This window comes from Haematobia irritans, chromosome 2 (assembly GCF_050003625.1).
Source record: "Haematobia irritans isolate KBUSLIRL chromosome 2, ASM5000362v1, whole genome shotgun sequence".
NCBI classification, from domain to species: domain Eukaryota; kingdom Metazoa; phylum Arthropoda; class Insecta; order Diptera; family Muscidae; genus Haematobia; species Haematobia irritans.
Genome location: NC_134398.1, coordinates 189,209,214 through 189,229,699, shown reverse-complemented (window position 1 = coordinate 189,229,699; position 20,486 = coordinate 189,209,214). Strand labels below are relative to the sequence as shown.

Genomic DNA, 20,486 nt, shown 5'->3' with positions numbered 1-20,486 from the left:
GGTGATTATCGGTTCATGTTTTAATATAACTCCCATATAGACCAATCTCCCGATTTTACTTCCTGGGCTTCTAGAATCCGTAGTTTTTACCCAATTTCCCTGAAATTGGAAATCTAGAGGTATTGTAGGAAAATAAAGAGATGTGCCGAAAATGGTGATTATCAGACTATGTTTCTATATAGCCCCCGATCTCCCGATTTTACTTCTTGGGCTTCTAGAATCCGTAGTTTTTATCCAATTTGCCTGAAATCTAGAGGTATTCCATGACCATGGAGCCACCGTGGTGCAACGGTTAGCATGCCCGCCTTGCATACACAAGGTCGTGGGTTCGATTCCAGCTTCGACCGAACACCAAAAAGTTTTTCAGCGGTGGATTATCCCACCTCAGTAATGCTGGTGACATTTCTGATGGTTTCAAAGCTTCTCTAAGTGGTTTCACTGGAATGTGGAACGCCGTTCGGACTCGACTATAAAAAGGAGGTCCCTTGTCATTGAGCTTAACATGGAATCGGGCAGCACTCAGTGATAAGAGAGAAGTTCACCAATGTGGTATCACAATGGACTGAATAGTCTAAGTGAGCCTGATACATGGGTCTGCCACCTAACCTAACCTAACCTATCCTAACATGACCATAAAAAGTATGCCGAATATATGGTGTATCGGTACAGTTTTTGATATAGCCCCTTTATAAAGTGGCCCTCCGATATGGGGTCTAGATTCTAGAACTGCAATTAGATGTGTTGAATACTGTGTGTATCCTTCCCCCATTACACCGAACTCCCGATTTAACTCCTAGGGTTTCTAGAAATTGTAGTTTTTATCCGATTTGCCACAAATTGAAAATATACTGGCATTTTAGACCCATAACAAAAGTGTATATGATTTAGTTTTATCGATCCATTTGGTAAGGGCTCCATATAGACCGATTTCACTTATTGAGGGTATAGAAGGTGCACTGATCATGAAAATTGCTTGACACTGAATGCAAAATTTCCAGATTTTACTTCTCGTAATCATTTAAATAATTGGGATGAAAATCTACAGATTTTAGATTTCAAATCAAGGCGTTATTTCATCATTTTCTTGCACACTTACAAGAGATGTTTATGATTCCTCTAAAACTCAAACAAAAAATGGTTGTTATAAATTCAGAATCTGATCTAGTTTTCATAGGTAAAATCTTTACAGGGAAGTGTGCTAGTTGCTTGGGCAAATATCTGTCATCAAACCGCCTGAAATTTTCAAAGGAAACTATTATAGTTATTTGATTCATGGTGGTGGGTATTTAAGATTCGGCCCGGCCGAACTTATTACTGTATATACTTGTTTCCATTACAATGGTTAAATGATTTCTTTTAGGTTTCTGAAACTTTTGCTAATATGCTAGCTAAATATAAATTTGTTATATTAAAATGAAATAAATGAAAATATAATAAACAAAAATCATAATTACAATTAAATTAAAAGTAAACTCAATTAAATTAATAAAAATTAAATTAAAACAAATCAAATAAATTTTAACTTAAAATTAGATACAAAATAAAATTAAAAAATTCGATATGCTATTTTTCGAGTTTTTACTTGTGCATAAACAATTTTCGCCACAACATGTTTTTTGTTCTATTTTTTATGGTATTTCGTGGGAGGTGTATAAAGACACACTTCCTCAATCTGGCTAAAATGCGCATTGCTGCTTGTTTTGATCAGCAAAACACATTTTAGTTATTCCTGAAATGGCTAACTTGTTTTACTTTTAATATGCATCTAAGTTTTGCATTGAAAATAGTTCAAGGCCGGTTAGATCAGAGATCATCATTAGACAATAGAATTGATTCTTTATATAATAATTAATATAGTCTGCATTTTATTTCAAATTAATTTGCGCCATTGATAATCAAAATCAACTATTGACCCATTTCTTAGTGTATGTGTTTGAAATGTAGCTTACAAGTAGCACAGACGGAGCTATATGATCCCCTGGAAAAACTCAAGAGAAAATCAATTGAAATGCAAACGAAACACAAAATTGAAAAGGCAAATAAAAATAAAAGCTTTCATATACTGGTCGTCATTTTCTATCTCTTTTTCATGATTTTGTGGTCAGCAGTGAAATTGAAGGTCTAGAGTGAACCAAAAAAAAAAAAAACATACACACATTTTCCATTTGGCCATTGTCGGCATGAAAATCAAATTTCCCAATGTTCCCGCTAACTTGACTGGGATTGCAATCCAACATACCAATACACTCACATCATCAACAAATGTAAAGCTTAGAGCTTGCCATATGAATGTGACGTCACAAAGCTAAGGTTTGCATTAAGCTTCCAGACAAAAGCAATTAAAAAAACAAAACAAAAACCAAAAACAAACCATAATAAAAGACAAATTCACTTTCAAGCCAACATACCGGCAGCAATGGCATATTCATAACAGACAAAATACACTTGCGCATGCGTACTCTACCCCCTTAGATCAGCTATGAGGCTAAACATTCTCAGTTTGTTGTGACTTTGCTGTGGTTTTGTTTTTGCAGTATTTTGACTTTGCACATTCAAGTCCAGAAGGTTTTGCATTTTGCCTTAACGTTCACAAAAGTTTTTTACGCTCATGAGAGCGGACGTGTAAACGCGGCTTCTAGCAAAGAACCCCCTTTAAACAAAGTTTTTCCCTCATTTTTCCAACACACTCGTAATCTGTTTTTGTATTTTTCTTCTACAACTGACACACAAAATTATTTGAAAACAAAATCTAAACGTCTTACAAAATTTTCAATTACCACTAGAAAAAAATACAACAACTTTTAATTACGTTCAAACATTGCGAATAGTTATCGAAATAACCAAACAAAATAAATCGCAAGATATTTATTCAAATCAAACAAAAAGTTATAAATTTTTTGCAAAAATAAAAGTTTTTGGGAATAAAGTGAAAAGTGATTTATTATATATTTAAAAAAAGTGTCTCAAATAGTGAAAAAGTAAGAAACACAGCTCCATCATGGTTGAAGAAAATAATAACAACAAGACCTACGAGAATGGTCATATAGGCAGCAATGCTTCCCAAACTTCCCCATCGGAGGCTTCCCTTACTTTCTATAACAACATGAAAAGTTGGGTGGTAGCCATAAGCGATGTTGTGATGTTCATTGTCTACTGCATTGGTTTCATAATACAGGTAAGTGAGAAATTTGGAAATTGTCCTCGAAATTCTTATACAAATGTAGTTTTGGCAAATACGGTAATCATTATAAAATAAAAAAAAAATAATATTATACATATAAAAATGAAATTTTGACAAAATTTCCTATAATACCGAAATTTTGACAAAAATGTTTTTTAGACATGAAATCTTAATAAAATATCCCTCAGAAATAAAATTTTGACAAAATTTCCCATAGTAATCAAATTTTTAGAAAATTTCCTATAGAAATGCAAGTTTTACCAAATATCTCATAGAACTGAAATTTTGACAAAAATTCTTATAGAAATACAATTTTTACAGAAGAATGAAATATTGCCTACAGAAATGAAGTTTTGACTAAATTTCCTATAAACGTGAAATTCTGCAAAAATCTCCTATTAATATGACAATTATAAAAAATTTCCTATAGAAATGAAATTTTTAAGAATTTCCTATAGAAATGAAAATTTGAAAAAATTTCTTATAGAATTAAAATTTGACAACATTTCCTATTAAAAATTTATAAAATTTCCTACAGAAATGATATTAGACGAAATTTCCTATAGAAATTTCCTATAAAAATTTCCAATAAAAATTAAATTTTTCCTATAGAAATGAAATTTTAACAGAGTTTCCTATAGAAATAAAATTTTTTCAGAATTTCCCATAGAAATGAAATTTTGACAAAATTTCCTATAGATACGAAATTTTGACTAAAATTTCTATAGAAATGAAATTTTGACAAAATTTCTTATAGAAATAAAATTTCTATAAAAATAAAAATATGACATAATTTCAAAAAGAACTGAAGTTTTGACAAATGTCCAATAGATATGAACTTTTGACAAATTTTCCTATTAAAAAAAAATCGAAAAAAAAATTCTTTTCGATAGGGAATTGTGACAAAAGTTTATATAAAAATGAAATTTTGACATAAATTCATATATAACTGAATATTTGATAAATTTTCCTATTAACATGAAATTTTGAAAAAAATCTATTAAAAAGGAATTTTGACAAAATTTTCTATAGAAATAAAATATTGAGAAAATTTCCTATAGAAATGAAATTTTGACAAAATTTCCCACAAAAATGCAATTTTGACAGAATTTTCTATCACAATGGACTGAATAGTCTAAGTGACAAAATTTTCTATAGAAATTAAATTTTGATAAGATTTTCTATAGAAATGAAATGTTGACAAAATTTTCTATAGAAATAAAATTTTGACAAAATTTCCTATAGAAATGAAAGTTTGACAAAATTTTCTATAGAAATCCAATTTTGACAAAATTTTCTATAGAAATAAAATTTTGACAAAATTTCCTATAGAAATGAAAGTTTGACAAAATTTTCTATAGAAATCCAATTTTGACAAAATTAAAAAAAAAAAAAAAATAGGTAAAGCCGTCTATCAAAAACTTTTTTTCGGGAGGCTCAAGTGTAGTTCACTTTCGGTTTAGTGAATTACCCGTATTTATTCTGATAATTGGTTGATAGTTTTGCTGCAAGTAGAGGACTCTGATGAGGAATGTGGTAATTTTGAAACAGCTGTCCATCCAACCGTCTTGCAGTCTATAGGACCAAATAAATTTGACAAGCATACTTTTCCTCTTGTAGTTCAGTCAATGCATGGTTTTAAGTTTTCCTATAGATATGAAATTTTGACAAAATTTCCTATAGAAAAATTTCCTATAGAAAAATTTCCTATAGAAATGACATTTTGAAAAAATTTCCTATAGAAATGATATTTTGACAAAAGAAATAAAGAAATGAAATTTTGACAAAATTTCCTATTAAAATTAAATTTTGACAAAATTTCCTCTTAAAATTAAATTTTGACAAAATTTTCTATAGAAATAAAATTTTGAAAAAAATTTCTATTGAAATTAAATTTTTACAATATTTCTTTTAGAAATGACATTTTGACAAATTTTTCTATAGAAATGACATTTTGACAAAATTTCCTTTAGAAATGACACTTTGACAAAATTTCCTATAGAACTGACATTTTGACAAAAGAAATAAAGAAATGAAATTTTGACAAAATTTCCTCTTAAAATTAAATTTTGACAAAATTTTCTATAGAAATAAAATTTTGAAAAAAATTTCTATTGAAATTAAATTTTTACAAAATTTCCTTTAAAAATGACATTTTGACAAATTTTTCTATAGAAATGACATTTTGACAAAATTTCCTTTAGAAATTACACTTTGACAAAATTTCCTACAGAACTGACATTTTGACAAAAGAAATAAAGAAATGAAATTTTGACAAAATTTTCTATAGAAATAAAATTTTGACAAAATTTCCTATAGAAATGAAATTTTAACACAATTTCCTATAGAAATAAAATCTTGACACAGTTTCCTAAAGAAATGAAATTTTGACAAAACTTCCTATAGAAATGAAATTTTGAAAAAAATCCTATAGAAATTAATTTTTTACAAAATTTCTTATAGAAATGAAATTTTGGAAAAATTTCCTACAAAAATAAATTTCAACAAAATTTCCAATAGAAATGAAATTTTGACAAAGTTTCCTAACAAAATGAAATTTTGACAAAATTTCCTATAGAAATTAAATTTTGACAAAATTTCCAATAGAAATGAAATTTTGACCAAATTTCCTATAGAAATGAAATTTAAAAAAAAAATTCCTACAGAAATTATATTTTTACAAAATTTCTTATAGAAATGAAATTTTGACAAACTATCCTATAGAAATTAAATTTTGACAAAGTTTCCTAAAGAAATGAAATTTTGACAAAATTTCCTATAGAAATGAAATTTTGACAAAATTTATTATAGAAATGAAATTTTGAAAAAAAAATCCTGTAGAAATGAAATTTTGACAAAATTTCCTCCAGAAATGAAATTTTGACAAAATTTCCTATAGAAATGAAATTGTGACAAAATTTATCATAATAATGAGATTTAAAGAAAAATTTCCTATAGAAATTATTTTTTTTACAAAATTTCCTATAGAAATGAAATTTTGACAAAATTTCCTAAAGAAATGAAATTTTGACAAAATTTCATATAGAAATGAATTTTTGACAAAATTTCCTATAGAAATAAGATTTTGACAAAATTTCCTATAGAAACGAAATTTAGAAAACATTTCCTATAGAAATGAAATTTTGAAAAAATCCTATAGAAATGAAATTTTGACAAAAATTCCTATAGAAATGAAATTTTGACAAAATTTCCTATAGAAATGAAATTTTGATAAAATTTCCTATAGAAATGAAATTCTGAAAAAAATTTCTTATAGAAAGTAATTTTTTACAAAATTTCTTATAGAAACGAAATTTTGACAAAATTTCCTATAGAAATGAAATTTTAACACAATTTCCTATAAAAATAGAATATTGACACAGTTTCCTAAAAAAATTCTATTTTGAAAAAAAAATCCTATAGAAATGACATTTTGAACAACAATTCCTATAGAAATTAATTTTTTACAAAATTTCCTATAGAAATAAATTTCAACAAAATTTCCTATAGAAATAAAATTTTGACAAAGTTTCCTAAAGAAATGAAATTTTGACAAAATTTCCTATAGAACTGAAATTTTGAAAAAAAATTTTCCTAAAGAAATGAAATTTTGAAAAAAAATTTTCCTAAAGAAATGAAATCTTGACAAAATTTCTTATAGAAATTAAATTTTGACAAAATTTCCTATAGAAATGAAATTTTGACAAAATTTCCTATAGAAATGAAATTTTGACGAAATTTATCATAGAAGTGTAAATCAAACAATATTTCCAACAAAAATGAAATTTAAACAAAATTTTCTATAGAAATGAAATTTTAACAACATTTTCTAAAGAAATTAAATTTCTTATTGACATTAAATATCGATACAATTGCCTATAGAAATGAAATTTTGACAGAATTTCCTTTATAAATTAATTTTTTTTTTTTGATTTTTTATAGAAATGAAATTGTTAGAAATTTTCTTATAGAAAAAAATTTTGACATAATTGGGTTTGAGTTTCATTCATGCTTATATTATTCATATCTATATATGTGATTTTTATCAATGGATACTCCTTCTTTATTTTGTCTAAATAGTTTTTGTTGAAAACTTTTTGGAACATCCCAAAGTACATCTATTAAGACAAACTTTAAAAATACGTATAAAGTTTATTGCTTTCATTATAAAACTACAAATGTTGTCTTTCATTTCATATTCCACAATTGTGGTTAACAATACAAAAATGTTCAAATGTAGTCGTTCATCAAATGTAGGCAATATATCTGGAAACCGTGTTTTATTTATTTATTTATTTATTTACAAAATTAGACTTATAGTATAATATAAGAATAATATTACAATAGTAGCATTGGCTACAGAGGCCATCAGCTAAAAACCGTGTTTTATTATACATGGCTTTAATAAATAAATTGGCAGTTCATAAATTAACAAACGCACAAAATATAGCGTTTGTAAAAATTAAATAACCAAAATGTAAATTTTATGACCTTGACATTTAACCATTTAACGATGTTGGCTTTGCAAAATTTTACTATAAAGTTGAAGAACGTAGGCCTATATACTGAAAACAAAACTTGTAAATTAACTGTTTATTGTATGAAGAGCACAAAGTGAGGTCAAATTTGAATTTTAAATTTGAAGTTGCGGTTAATATGTCTACGAAGAATTTTGATATGAAATGATGAAAACATATGGGACAAACTAAGTTAATATTTATTTATCAAGTACGATAAAAGTAATTTTAAAAGTGAATTGGATCCAAAATGTATTCTTACCTCGCCTTTGTGGTTCGGAATTAATACCAAAATTATAAAGTTGAGACAAAATCTTTTGGATTTGGTGATCCGTTTTTCAGTGTGCTTGTAAAGGTAAAATACAGGCCGGTTAGAATTAACTAAGAAAGCAGTGTTTATTGTCTGTTTAATCCAAGGTGTGTTTGAAGGGAACATAAATCGATGTCAATGAACTCTCAACGAAAACTGGTTTTATAATTCCACATATATGCTTAAGGATATTTTTGGATTAGGTAGTCATACTTTTTCATTATTTTTAAAGAGAAAAGAATAACAAACCAATCTCAAGAACTGTTTTAAAGTTGTGCCAATTCTTTTTTCAAGAGACTTGGGTTTGCATATGTTATTTTGCATATATTTTTGGGGAAACAAAAGACTTAAGACACAAACGCAGATTTAAGTGTATGAGGTAACCCGATATGTTTCTATAAAATATATATGCAATCATATAATTGCTATTCATATGAATTTTCATGGAATAATACAGAGAATGTCAAACACATTAAAATTCTTAAAATTCAGGTTTAATTGGTTTTGAAAGTTGTGAGTTGTGGGGTTAGAGTGCAAGTTTGATTCGCATCGAAATGTGCCTACCACAAAAATTAATGTTTGACGCCATAGTAAATATTAATTAGCTCAAAATGTGATAATATCTCTCAGCATGTATGTCTTCAGAAAGTCACCGATAAACCCAATATTTGCCCTATTTATTTATGAAACCAAGAAAACACTCAAATTTTAAGGAATTCGAATGAAAATTGCGTCCAAAATAAGTCAAATCGGAACTGTTATCACACTGATCACCAGTTCCACAAATTTTGTCATTACACTACTGATTTTGGTATTGATTCAGACCCAAAGAAGTGGAGAATTAAAGTAAGGATACTTTTAAGACACAATTCACATTAAAATTTGAGTACTTGATTCTAGAAAAGAAATATTAATTTATTAGTTTTTTTAAGCTTAATGTGATATGAAAGTCCTTTGAAAAATTTCAAATTCAAAGTCGACAACAAGTAGAAATTATATTATAATTCATGGAAACAACGTCTTTAAAAAAAGTATTGACAAACATCCTATTTTTAAACGCTTGTTTGCTTGGTAGTCAGGAAACAAAAAGTCAATAAATTTAAAGACGATTTCATTAATTTTGAAGATTTTTTCAGAAGTATTAAAGTCAAGTTGACCTTAGTAAAACAAAATTTTCTTTCATGAAAAGATACCAGTTTCAAGTCGAATGACTTTAGATAAAGAAAAAATAATTGATATCAAGCAAATGTGTCTTCTATGTTAAGCAAAACTCGCATTCTCACGACAAAATGTTGTCACAGTTGGTAGAATTCTAACACAATTTTCTATAGAAATAAAATTTTGACAAAATTTTCTATAGAAAAAAAAATTTTACAAAATTTCTTATAGAAATAAAGTTTTAACAAACTTTTCTATAGAAATAAAATTTTGACAAAATTTTCTATAGAAATAAAATTTTGACAAAATTTTCTATAGAAATAAAATTTTGACAAAATTTTCTATAGAAATAAAATTTTGACAAAATTTTCTATAGAAAAAAAAATTTTACAAAATTTCTTATAGAAATAAAGTTTTAACAAAATTTTCTATAGAAATAAAATTTTAACAAAATATTTTATAGAAATAAAAATTTGAAAAAATTTTCTATAGAAATAAAATGTTGACAAAATTTTCTACAGAAATAAAATGTTGACAAAATTGTCTATAGAAATAAAATTTTGACAAAATTTTCTACAGAAATAAAATTTTGACAAAATTTTCTATAGAAATAAAATTTTGACAAAATTTTCTAAAGAAATAAAATATTGACACAATTTTCTATAGAAATAAAATTTTGACAAAATTTTCTACAGAAGTAAAATTTTAACAAAATGTTCAATATAAATAAAATTTTGACAAAATTTTCTATAGAAATAAAATTTTGACAAAATTTTCTATAGAAATAAAATTTTGACAAAATTTTCTATAGAAATAAAATTTTTACAAAATTTTTTATAGAAATAAAATTTTTACAAAATTTTCTATAGACATAAAATTTTGACAAGATTTTCGATAGAAATGAAATTTAAACAAGATTTTCGATAGAAATGAAATTTTAACAAAACATTAAAATTTTGAAAAAATTTTCTATAGAAATAAAATGTTGACAAAATTTTCTATAGAAATAAAATTTTGATAAAATTTTCTATAGAAATAAAATTTTGACAAAATATTTTATAGAAATAAAATTTTGACAAAATTTTCTATAGAAATAAAATTTTAACAAAATATTTTATAGAAAAAAAATTTTGACAAAATTTTCTATAGGAATAAAAATTTGACAAAATTTTCTATAGAAATAAAATTTTGACAAAATTTTCTACACAAATCAAAATTTTTATAAAATTTTCTATAGAAATTAAATTTTGACAAAATATTTTATAGAAATAAAATTTTGACATAATTTTCTATAGAAATAAAATTTTTACAAAATTTTCTATAAAAAAAATGTTTACAAAATTTTCTATAGAAATAAAATTTTGACAATATTTTCTATAGAAATAAAATTTTGACAAAATTTTCTATAGAAATAAAATTTTGACAAAATTTCCTATAGAAATAAAATTTTAACAAAATTTTCTATAGAAATAAAATTTTAACAAAATTTTCTATAGAAATAAAATTTTAACAAAATTTTCTATAGAAATAAAATTTTGACAAAATTTCCTATAGAAATAAAATTTTGACAAATTTTTTACAAAATTTTCTATAGAAATAAAATGTTGACAAAATTTTTTATAGAAATAAAATGTTGACAAAATATTCTCACTAGTTTTAGTACAGCCATGAAAACGTCGTTATAATCTACCAGTTAGGTAAAAGAACTACATACCACATAGTTATTATATCTGGTTTAAATTAAAATATGTGTTATTACTTGTTTAAAATTGCAATTAAGTGCAAAATGGAATTACTACAACAATTATTTAGTAGTTTGAGATGGCTACAAATCTCTTGAAATGACCTTAAAAACAAAAGATTTAGAAAAAAACTTGTGAAGCTAATACTTCACTTACATAGGCATGGGTAGAGATCGGATGATTATTAATAAACTTTGAGCTATAGAACATTAACCTTTAAAATAGTTCATCTATATCGAATTATAGTTCGTATGTTGTAAATTAAAAAAAAACAACAACAACAACACAACAGGTATTGAAACCATAAACAATTGTTACTATTATTATTGTTTAGTATTAAAACGCAATTTTTTATATTCATTCATAATTTTAATTGAGTGTAAAATAAAATTATGAAATCAATTATTGTTTATTATAAGAAGACCACAGTTGCTTAGAACGACCTTCAAAACAAAAGACTTAGGAAAGAAACTTGCAAAAAACCAAAGAGTCTACTAACAAATATTCTTATATTAGCAATAGCCCGTATTAAAGCCACATATTAACTTCCTGAAACAACTATTGCGATTGAAACAAATTATCTTAAAAATATATTCTATATACATTTAAGCGTGGATATATATTTATGTATATCGAAACAGAGATAAAAATGGAGTATGAGCTAATTTCGCTTTATTTTGAATGTTCTTTGGATATTTATTTATTTGCTTAAAACTTTTAATTTTTTTTCTCGATAAACGTTTGGTTTTTCTTTTCTTCCATAGCAAAGTCTAACATCCGATTAATGCCTGATCGACATTAATTGGAATTTCTAACAACAAACAAAAGAATTTCTAACAAAATCAGTATTTTTATGCGCATCAAAAAATAAATTTTATTTATTCACAAATTTTCACTTCAAAAATTTTTTAAGGTTATTAGCACATATGATGTGATTTAAGCTATTTTAGCATCAAATTTCAATTTTGTGAATTCTCCTAAGTAAAAATTAAACTAAGATCAAATAATGTACTATAAATTGTAAATAAATATAAAAAATTATACATAAACATTTCTTTTTAGATGGAAAAATTAAAAAAGAAAACAATGCTTAAAATAACGAAGAAGAATCACATCCAAAGAAGATCAGATTATAAATTAATATAATATGGCCATAACGGGCAATAATAGTTATTGAAACTATATGTAAATGGAATCCAATTTCCCAAGTAGACACATGGACTGACGGTCAAGGAGAGAGAGGATACGAATTGCACAATTATATATAGAACAGTGTGAGATTGAAAACCAATATTTCTGGTGTGGCATTTTCACTTATATTCAAATTCTAAAACCTGGTCAAAAATTCACTATCTTGTTATAGAAATAACATTTTGACAAATTTATCTATAGAAATAAAATTTTGACAAATTTTCTATAGAAATAAAATTTTGACAAAATTTTCTATAGAAATAAAAGTTTGACAAAATTTTCTATAGAAATAAAATTTCGACAAAATTTTCTATAGAAATAAAATTTTGACAAAATTTTCTATAGAAATAAAATTTTGACAAAATTTTCTATAGAAATAAAATTTTGCAAAAATGTTCTATAGAAATAAAACTTGGACAAAATTTTCTATAGAAATAAAATTTTGCAAAAATGTTCTATAGAAATAAAACTTGGACAAAATTTTCTATAGAAATAAAATTTTGTAAAAATTGTTTATAGAAATAAAATTTTGACAAAATTGATTATAGAAATAAAATATTGATAAAGTTTTCTATAGAAATAAAATTTCGACAAAATTTTCTATAGACATAAAATTTTGAAAAATTTTTCTATAGAAATAAAATTTTGACAAAATTTTCTATAGAAATAAACTTTTGACAGAATGTTCTATAGAAATAAAATTTTAACAATATATTCTATAAAAATAAATTTTTGACAAAATTTTCTATAGAAATAAAATTTCGACAAAATTCTCTATAGAAATAAAATGTTGACAACAATTTTCTATAGAAATAAAACTTGGACAATATTTTCTATAGAAATAAAAATTTGTCAAAATTGTTTATAGAAATAAAATTTTGATAAAATTGTTTATAGAAATAAAATATTGATAAAATTTTCTATAGAAATAAAATTTCGACAAAATTGTTTATAGATATAAAATTTTGACAAAATTGTTTATAGAAATAAAATTTCGACAAAATTTTCTATAAAAATAAAATTTTGAGAAAATTTTCTATAGAAGTAAAAATTCGACAAAATTGTCTATAGATATAAAATTTTGACAAAATTTTCTACAGAAATAAACCTTTTTACAAAATGTTCCATATAATAAAATTTCGACAAAATTTTCTATAAAAATAATATTTTGACAAAATTGTTTATAGAAATAAAATTTTCTATAGAAATAAAACTTTGACAAAATTGTTTAGAGAAACAAAATTTTGACAAAATTGTTTATAGAAATATAATATTGATAAAATTTTCTATAGAAATAAAATTTCGACAAAATTTTCAATAGAAATAAAATTTTGATAAAATTTTCTATAGAAATAAATTTTTTTAAAAATTTTCTATAGAAATAAATTTTTAACAAAATTTTCTATAGAAATAAAATTTCGACAAGATTTTCTATAGAAATAAAATTTTGACAAAATGTTCTATAGAAATAAAATTTTGATAAAATTGTTTAAAATAATAAAATTTTGACAAAATTGTTTATAGAAATAAAATTTTGATAAATTTTACTATAGAAATAAAATTTCGACAAAATTTTCTATAGACATACAATTTTGACAAAATTGTCTATAGAAATAAAATTTTGACAAAATTGTCTATAGAAATAAACTTTTGACAAAATGTTCTATAGACATAAAATTTTGACAAAATTGTCTACAGAAATAAAATTTGGACAAAATTTACTATATAAATAAAATTTTGACAAAATTTTTTATAGAAATAAAATTTTTCACAAATTTTCTATAGAAATAAAAATTTGACAAAATTTTCTATAGCAATAAAGTTTTGACAAATTTTTCTATAGAAATAAAATATTGATACAATTTTCTATAGAAATGAAATTTTGACAAAATTTTCTACAGAAATAAAATTTTTAAAAAATTTTCCATAGAAATAAAATTTTGACAAAATTTTCTATAGGAATAACATTTTCACAAAATTGTCTATAGAAGTTAAGTCTATAGAAATACAATTTTGACAAAATTTTCTATAGAAATAAAATGTTGACAAAATTGTCTATAGAAATAAAATTTTGACAAAATTGTCTATAGGGATGACATTTTTACAAAATTTTCTACAGAAATGCCATTTTGGCCAATATATATATTAAAACTATATCAAAATTGAATCCAATTTCTCAAGTATACAGATGGACTGACGGCCAAGGAGATGTTAACACAGAAGACAAATTTCTCAATCAGATTGAGATTGAAAACCGATATTTCTGGTGTGGCATTTGCATTTATATTCAAATTCTAAAAATTCGCTATTTGGTTATCTGTATGTTTCGCTTTAAATCGTTGTTGAAGATTCATTTGACACCCGCAAAATCCACCCACCAATAAATTTTCTACAGTTATCCCATAAAAGTTAATACCATGAGAAACACCACAAAAGAAATCAACCATAAGATATGAGCTTACATGTGATTTACTATACGATTAGCAAAGCATAATAAAGCCGCCTCCGTTTTAAAGTTGACATCATATAAACAAAAGATAAAAAAACAGAAACACCAAACCAATAAAACCTAAAAGACGTTGAACATTTTGCCAACTATAACCTAGGGCAACCGGTAACTGGTTAGGGAAGGTCAGTGAGTGCTTGTGATTTGTCTGTTTTGACAACGACCATCTCCAATCCAACCATCATTGCTAGCATCTGCTGAAGATACGCAGTGATCAATAAATAAAGTTATTCTTTTACATATATGTATATCGTAATATGTTTATAATTTTCTTATTGTTGTTGAACGCATGGTATCCGACAAAAAAAAATCTGCAAATATAATTTCTATAATTAAATATAAAAATAAAAATAAAGTTTTTATTAATGATCGCTACGAGACAAAATACGAAATGAAGAAGAATGGCAGATTTTGCTTGGTCATAAGTATTCCATGTGAGGGATGTCAAGAAGAATAAATAAAAGCAATATTTAGATATGTCGATACGAATATTATGTGGCCCTACACAACAGAAACATCTTTAACATGGTCAAAATAATTCACTTATTTGCGTGAAGTCGACACTGGTTAAAACTTTCTAAAATATACCAACGATGTCTTTACACTGAAAAAAAAAATATTGTCGTGAGGCCAAAGATTTCATGTATCACAATGGACTGAATAGTCTAAGTGAGCCTGATACATCGGTCTGCCACATAACCTAACCTAACATAAAGATTTCATGTCCTTAAAAAACGAATGTGATTTTTTCTTACCATAGAAAGTTTTTTCCTTGTCCAAAAGTCGATAAACTTTTCAATGAAGTCGTTTTGCCCTTATAGTTAAGTGATTCGATTTAACACTGGGTATCCTAACAAGAAAAAAATTTTTGTTTTACTAAGGTCAACTTTTCTTTAAAACTTCTGAAAAAATTGTAAAATTTAAAATTGTTGACATTTTGCATATTGGCTATTAAGCTAAAAAGCGTTTAAAAAAGGATACGTTTTAACGCTTAATTTGAAAGACTTTTTTACTTGAAACATTGCATAATTTTTACTTGTAGTCGAATTTGGAAATTTAACTTGTAGTTAACATGTTTTTAATGGACTTTGATAGCACCAGAAGAAAAAAAGCTGAAAAAACTAATGAATTAAAATTTGCTTCCTAGAAACAGGCTCGCTAAACTCAAATTTATAACAGAATTGTGTCTTAAATTTGCCCTTACTTTAATTCTCCGCTCCTTTGGCTCGAAATTAATACCAACATAATTAGAGTAAAAAAATCTTTTTAACGAGTGAGAACATAAATAAATAAACATATATAATATCAATATAAATATTTTGTATCTGAATTTCTTCAATGTTTAGACGAGTCATTTTTGAAAACCTGTAGCTGCAAAAGAAGTGGATCCCGAATCATTGCTCCTTCTATTTTCAAAAATATTTATGTCAAGCACTATATTATATATCACGTTGGGTAAGCGGCGAGCGTTTCCCACTACGAATTGAATTCTTTATTAAATCCCATATAGTGTGGTTGAATGAAATAATATTCTTAATATACCCTCGTTATACAAAGTAGGTGAAAACATTGGAAAACAAGTATGTACGGCCGTAAGTTCGGCCAGGCCGAATCTTATGTACCCTCCACCATAGGTTAGGTTAGGTTAGGTTAGGTTATGTGGCAGCCCGATGTATCAGGCTCACTTAGACCTTGTGTATGCAAGGCGGGCATGCTAACCATTGCACCACGGTGGAGCCTCCACCATGGATTGCGTAGAAACTTCTATGAAAGACTGTCATCACAAATATCAACTCACTCGGATGAAATTTGCTCCTCCAAGAGGCTCCAAAACAAAATCTCGGGATCGGTTTATATGGGGGCTATAAATGATTATGGACTGATATGGTCCACTTTTGGCATGGTTGTTAAATATCATATACTACTTCTCCAAAAGGCACCGGAGGTCAAATCTGGCGATCGGTTTATATGGGAGCTATATATAATTATGGACTGATAGGAACCAATTCCTGCATGGTTGTTGGATACCATATACTAACATCACATACCAAATTTCAATTGAATGGGAACAATTTTCCTCTTCCAAGATGCTCCGGAGGTCAAACCTGCACACAAAGAAAATTTCATTAAAATTGAGCCAAAGAAAATTTTTCATTGATACAACGAAACATTTTCACTAAGACAATGAAAATATTCGTTAATAGTACGAAACGTTTCGTTAACTAACAGAAAATTCGTTACAATAACAAAAAATTTCGTTATATCAATGAATTTGTTTCATTGGCTCAATTTTAATGACACATTTCATTAATATAACGAAACTTTTTCTACCAGTGTGGGTATCGGTTTATATGGGGCCTATATATAATTATGGACCGATATCGACCAATTTTTGCATGGGTGTTTGAGGCCATATATTAACATCACGTACCAAATTTCAACTGAATCAGATGAATTTTGGTCTTCCAAGAGGCTCCGGTGGTCAAATCTGGTGATGGTTTATATAGGGGCTATATATAATTATGGACCGATATGGACAAATCTTTGCATGGTCATTAGATACCATATACTAACAGCATGTACCAAATTTCAGCCGGATCGGATGAAATTTGTTTCTCTTAGAGGTTCTGCAAGCCAAATCAGGGGATCGGTTTATATGGGGGCTATATATAATTAAAGGGTGATTTGTTAAGAGCTTGATAACTTAAAAAAAAAAAAAACGCATAAAATTTGCAAAATCTCATCGGTTCTTTATTTGAAACGTTAGATTGGTCCATGACATTTACTTTTTGAAGATAATTTCATTTAAATGTTGACCGCGGCTGCGTCTTAGGTGGTCCATTCGGAAAGTCCAATTTTGGGCAACTTTTTCGAGCATTTCGGCCGGAATAGCCCGAATTTCTTCGGAAATGTTGTCTTCCAAAGCTGGAATAGTTGCTGGCTTATTTCTGTAGACTTTAGACTTGACGTAGCCCCACAAAAAATAGTCTAAAGGCGTCAAATCGCATGATCTTGGTGGCCAACTTACCGGTCCATTTCTTGAGATGAATTGTTCTCCGAAGTTTTCCCTCAAAATGGCCATAGAATCGCGAGCTGTGTGGCATGTAGCGCCATCTTGTTGATACCACATGTCAACCAAGTTCAGTTCTTCCATTTTTGGCAACAAAAAGTTTGTTAGCATCGAACGATAGCGATCGCCATTCACCGTAACGTTGCGTCCAACAGCATCTTTGAAAAAATACGGTCCAATGATTCCACCAGCGTACAAACCACACCAAACAGTGCATTTTTCGGGATGCATGGGCAGTTCTTGAACGGCTTCTGGTTGCTCTTCACTCCAAATGCGGCAATTTGGCTTATTTACGTAGCCATTCAACCAGAAATGAGCCTCATCGCTGAACAAAATTTGTCGATAAAAAAGCGGATTTTCTGCCACTGATTTTGGTAATAAAATTCAATGATTTGCAAGCGTTGCTCGTTAGTAAGTCTATTCATGATGAAATGTCAAAGCATACTGAGCATCTTTCTCTTTGACACCATGTCTGAAATCCCACGTGATCTGTCAAATACTAATGCATGAAAATCCTAACCTCAAAAGAATCACCCTTTATAAACCGATGTGGACCAATTTTTCCATGGTTGTTGGAGACCATATACTAACACCATGTACCAAATTTCAGCCGGATCAGATGAAATTTGCTTCTCTTAGAGGCTCCGCAAGCCAAATCGTGGGATCGGTTTATATGGGGGCTATATAAAATTATGGACCGATATGGACCAATTTTTGCATGGTCAATAGAGACCATATACTAACAGCATTACCAAATTTCAGCCGGATCGGATGAAATTTGTTTCTCTTAGAGGCTCTGCAAGCCAAATCGGGGGATCGGTTTATATGGGGGCCATATATAATTATAAACCGATGTGGACCAATTTTTCCATGGTTGTTAGAGACCATATACTAACACCATGTACCAAATTTCAGCCGGATCGGATGAAATTTGCTTCTCTTAGAGGCCTCGCAAGCCAAATTTAGGGGTCAGTTTATATGGGGGCTATACGTAAAAGTGGACCGATATGGCCCATTTGCAATACCATCCGACCTACATCAATAACAACTACTTGAGCCAAGTTTCGAGTCGATATCTTGTTTCATTCGGAAGTTAGCGTGATTTCAACAGATGGACTGACGGACGGACGGACATGCTCAGATCGACTCAGAATTTCACTACGACCCGGAATATATATACTTTATGGGGTCTTAGATCAATATTTCGATGTGTTACAAACGGAATGACAAAGTTAATATACCCCCCATCCTATAGTGGAGGGTATAAAAAACCCACTTGATCGGCATCGTCTTGTATTGGACATTTAAATTAACGCAGATGCACTCCGTCATATCAACACCTAAAATCGAGCATAAAATGACAACCTCATCGAAAGGCTAGCATAAAAGTAATTAAGCGATACCATGGAAAATATGATAAAGTCAAAAAGAATTAAAGAAGATACGAGTATCTGAGAGTACGAAACACCTGTAGCGAACATAAGTGGTAACATTGTTGGGGGGCAATGGAAAAAAACCAAACTACAATTAAATGATATGAGGAGTCCAAAGATATTTAATATGTAAAAAAATAATATTTTTTTCGGGAATACTCTCAAGGGCCTCCCTACCAATTTTGTGAAAATATAAGTAAAATTTATCAATCACAAAAATATTCCAGACAGGCTTTAGGTTTTTTTTTGTTATTTCCACTCAAGAAGATAATGAAAAAATTACACTTGAAGGTTTCTTTTATTGTTGTTAAAATTATCAAAATTATATAGGTAACTGAAAAATATAATTTGTTCTCATGACCATAAGCAAAAAAATCGAAACAATGTTAATCATAGCGATGGCGATACTGATCACGTTTTATTTTAATATCACACCTGATACACAATTTATTGCTTTTTAAATGAGCTATTTTAAAAGTCCAGTTTGAAAGTGTCGAAAACTATCTGAAAATGTAAGATGAGAGTAGTAACGCAAGTCACCGGCATGCGTATACGATTAATGTGTTCTTCATCATAGGTTTGTGTCTTAAGTCTTTTGTTTTTGAAGTGAATAGGAGCATACAAATGGTAGTGTAACATGATTTTTTTTATATATGAAATGTCTTTATTGACATATGAATAGAGATATTATATTGGTAAACTGATAACATAAATGGACAAATAAATGAGTACTGTTATTATTTCATTAAGGAAATACATATTTTTGATCGATTATATTCAGATGTCACATGCTAAAACTAAATTTGCTCTCTATTGGCCTTGACCTAATTGCCATTTATCAACAAGTTGGAAGAACTTCTATCACATGGTTAGATTAAATACGGAAATGGTAAAGTTAGCATATTGCAAAGCGACCAGAGATACATTCTAAAATACGAAAATAACTCAAGGTCTTATCTAAATTTGCATAGTCAATTCAATTAATTTTCAAACCAAACTGTGTCATAATATTATTTATTGACAATAGTAGTGGGAGATTTATGCATTCTGAATATTTTTTTGTTTTCATTCAATTGGACCTTGTTTATTTCTTTTGTGGTTTGGACTAACGAGATTTAATAAGTAACATTCAATACGTAAACTTACATAAGCTTATTTATTATAAGCACATTGGTGAAAAGTACGCAATCGAGGATGGCCCGCCAACTACTTAGCCATTAAAAAGAGAATAAATATTTCTGCAAATGACGATTTACATTTCAACACACTCTCCTTCTAAAACGATGATGTAGACTATAACCAGTTTTCTCTAGATCTGCAAAATATGTTAAAAGAAATCCTCCGATTCGACTACCCAATCGCCTAAATTGCCACAATT

The 20,486-nt window shown here is 27.4% G+C and overlaps 1 protein-coding gene across 1 annotated transcript in view; it reads left to right on the top strand.

Moving 5' to 3' along the window:
* Window positions 1-2,589: 2,589 nt before the first annotated feature.
* The window catches only part of LOC142226825 (estradiol 17-beta-dehydrogenase 11), a 91,629-nt gene continuing 73,732 nt past the window's right edge, over window positions 2,590-20,486 (top strand). Inside the window, exon 1 of the mRNA XM_075297052.1 lies at window positions 2,590-3,175. Within this exon, the coding sequence (XP_075153167.1) occupies window positions 2,999-3,175 (177 nt within the window). The 5' untranslated portion in view covers window positions 2,590-2,998. The remainder of the gene's footprint in view (window positions 3,176-20,486) is intronic.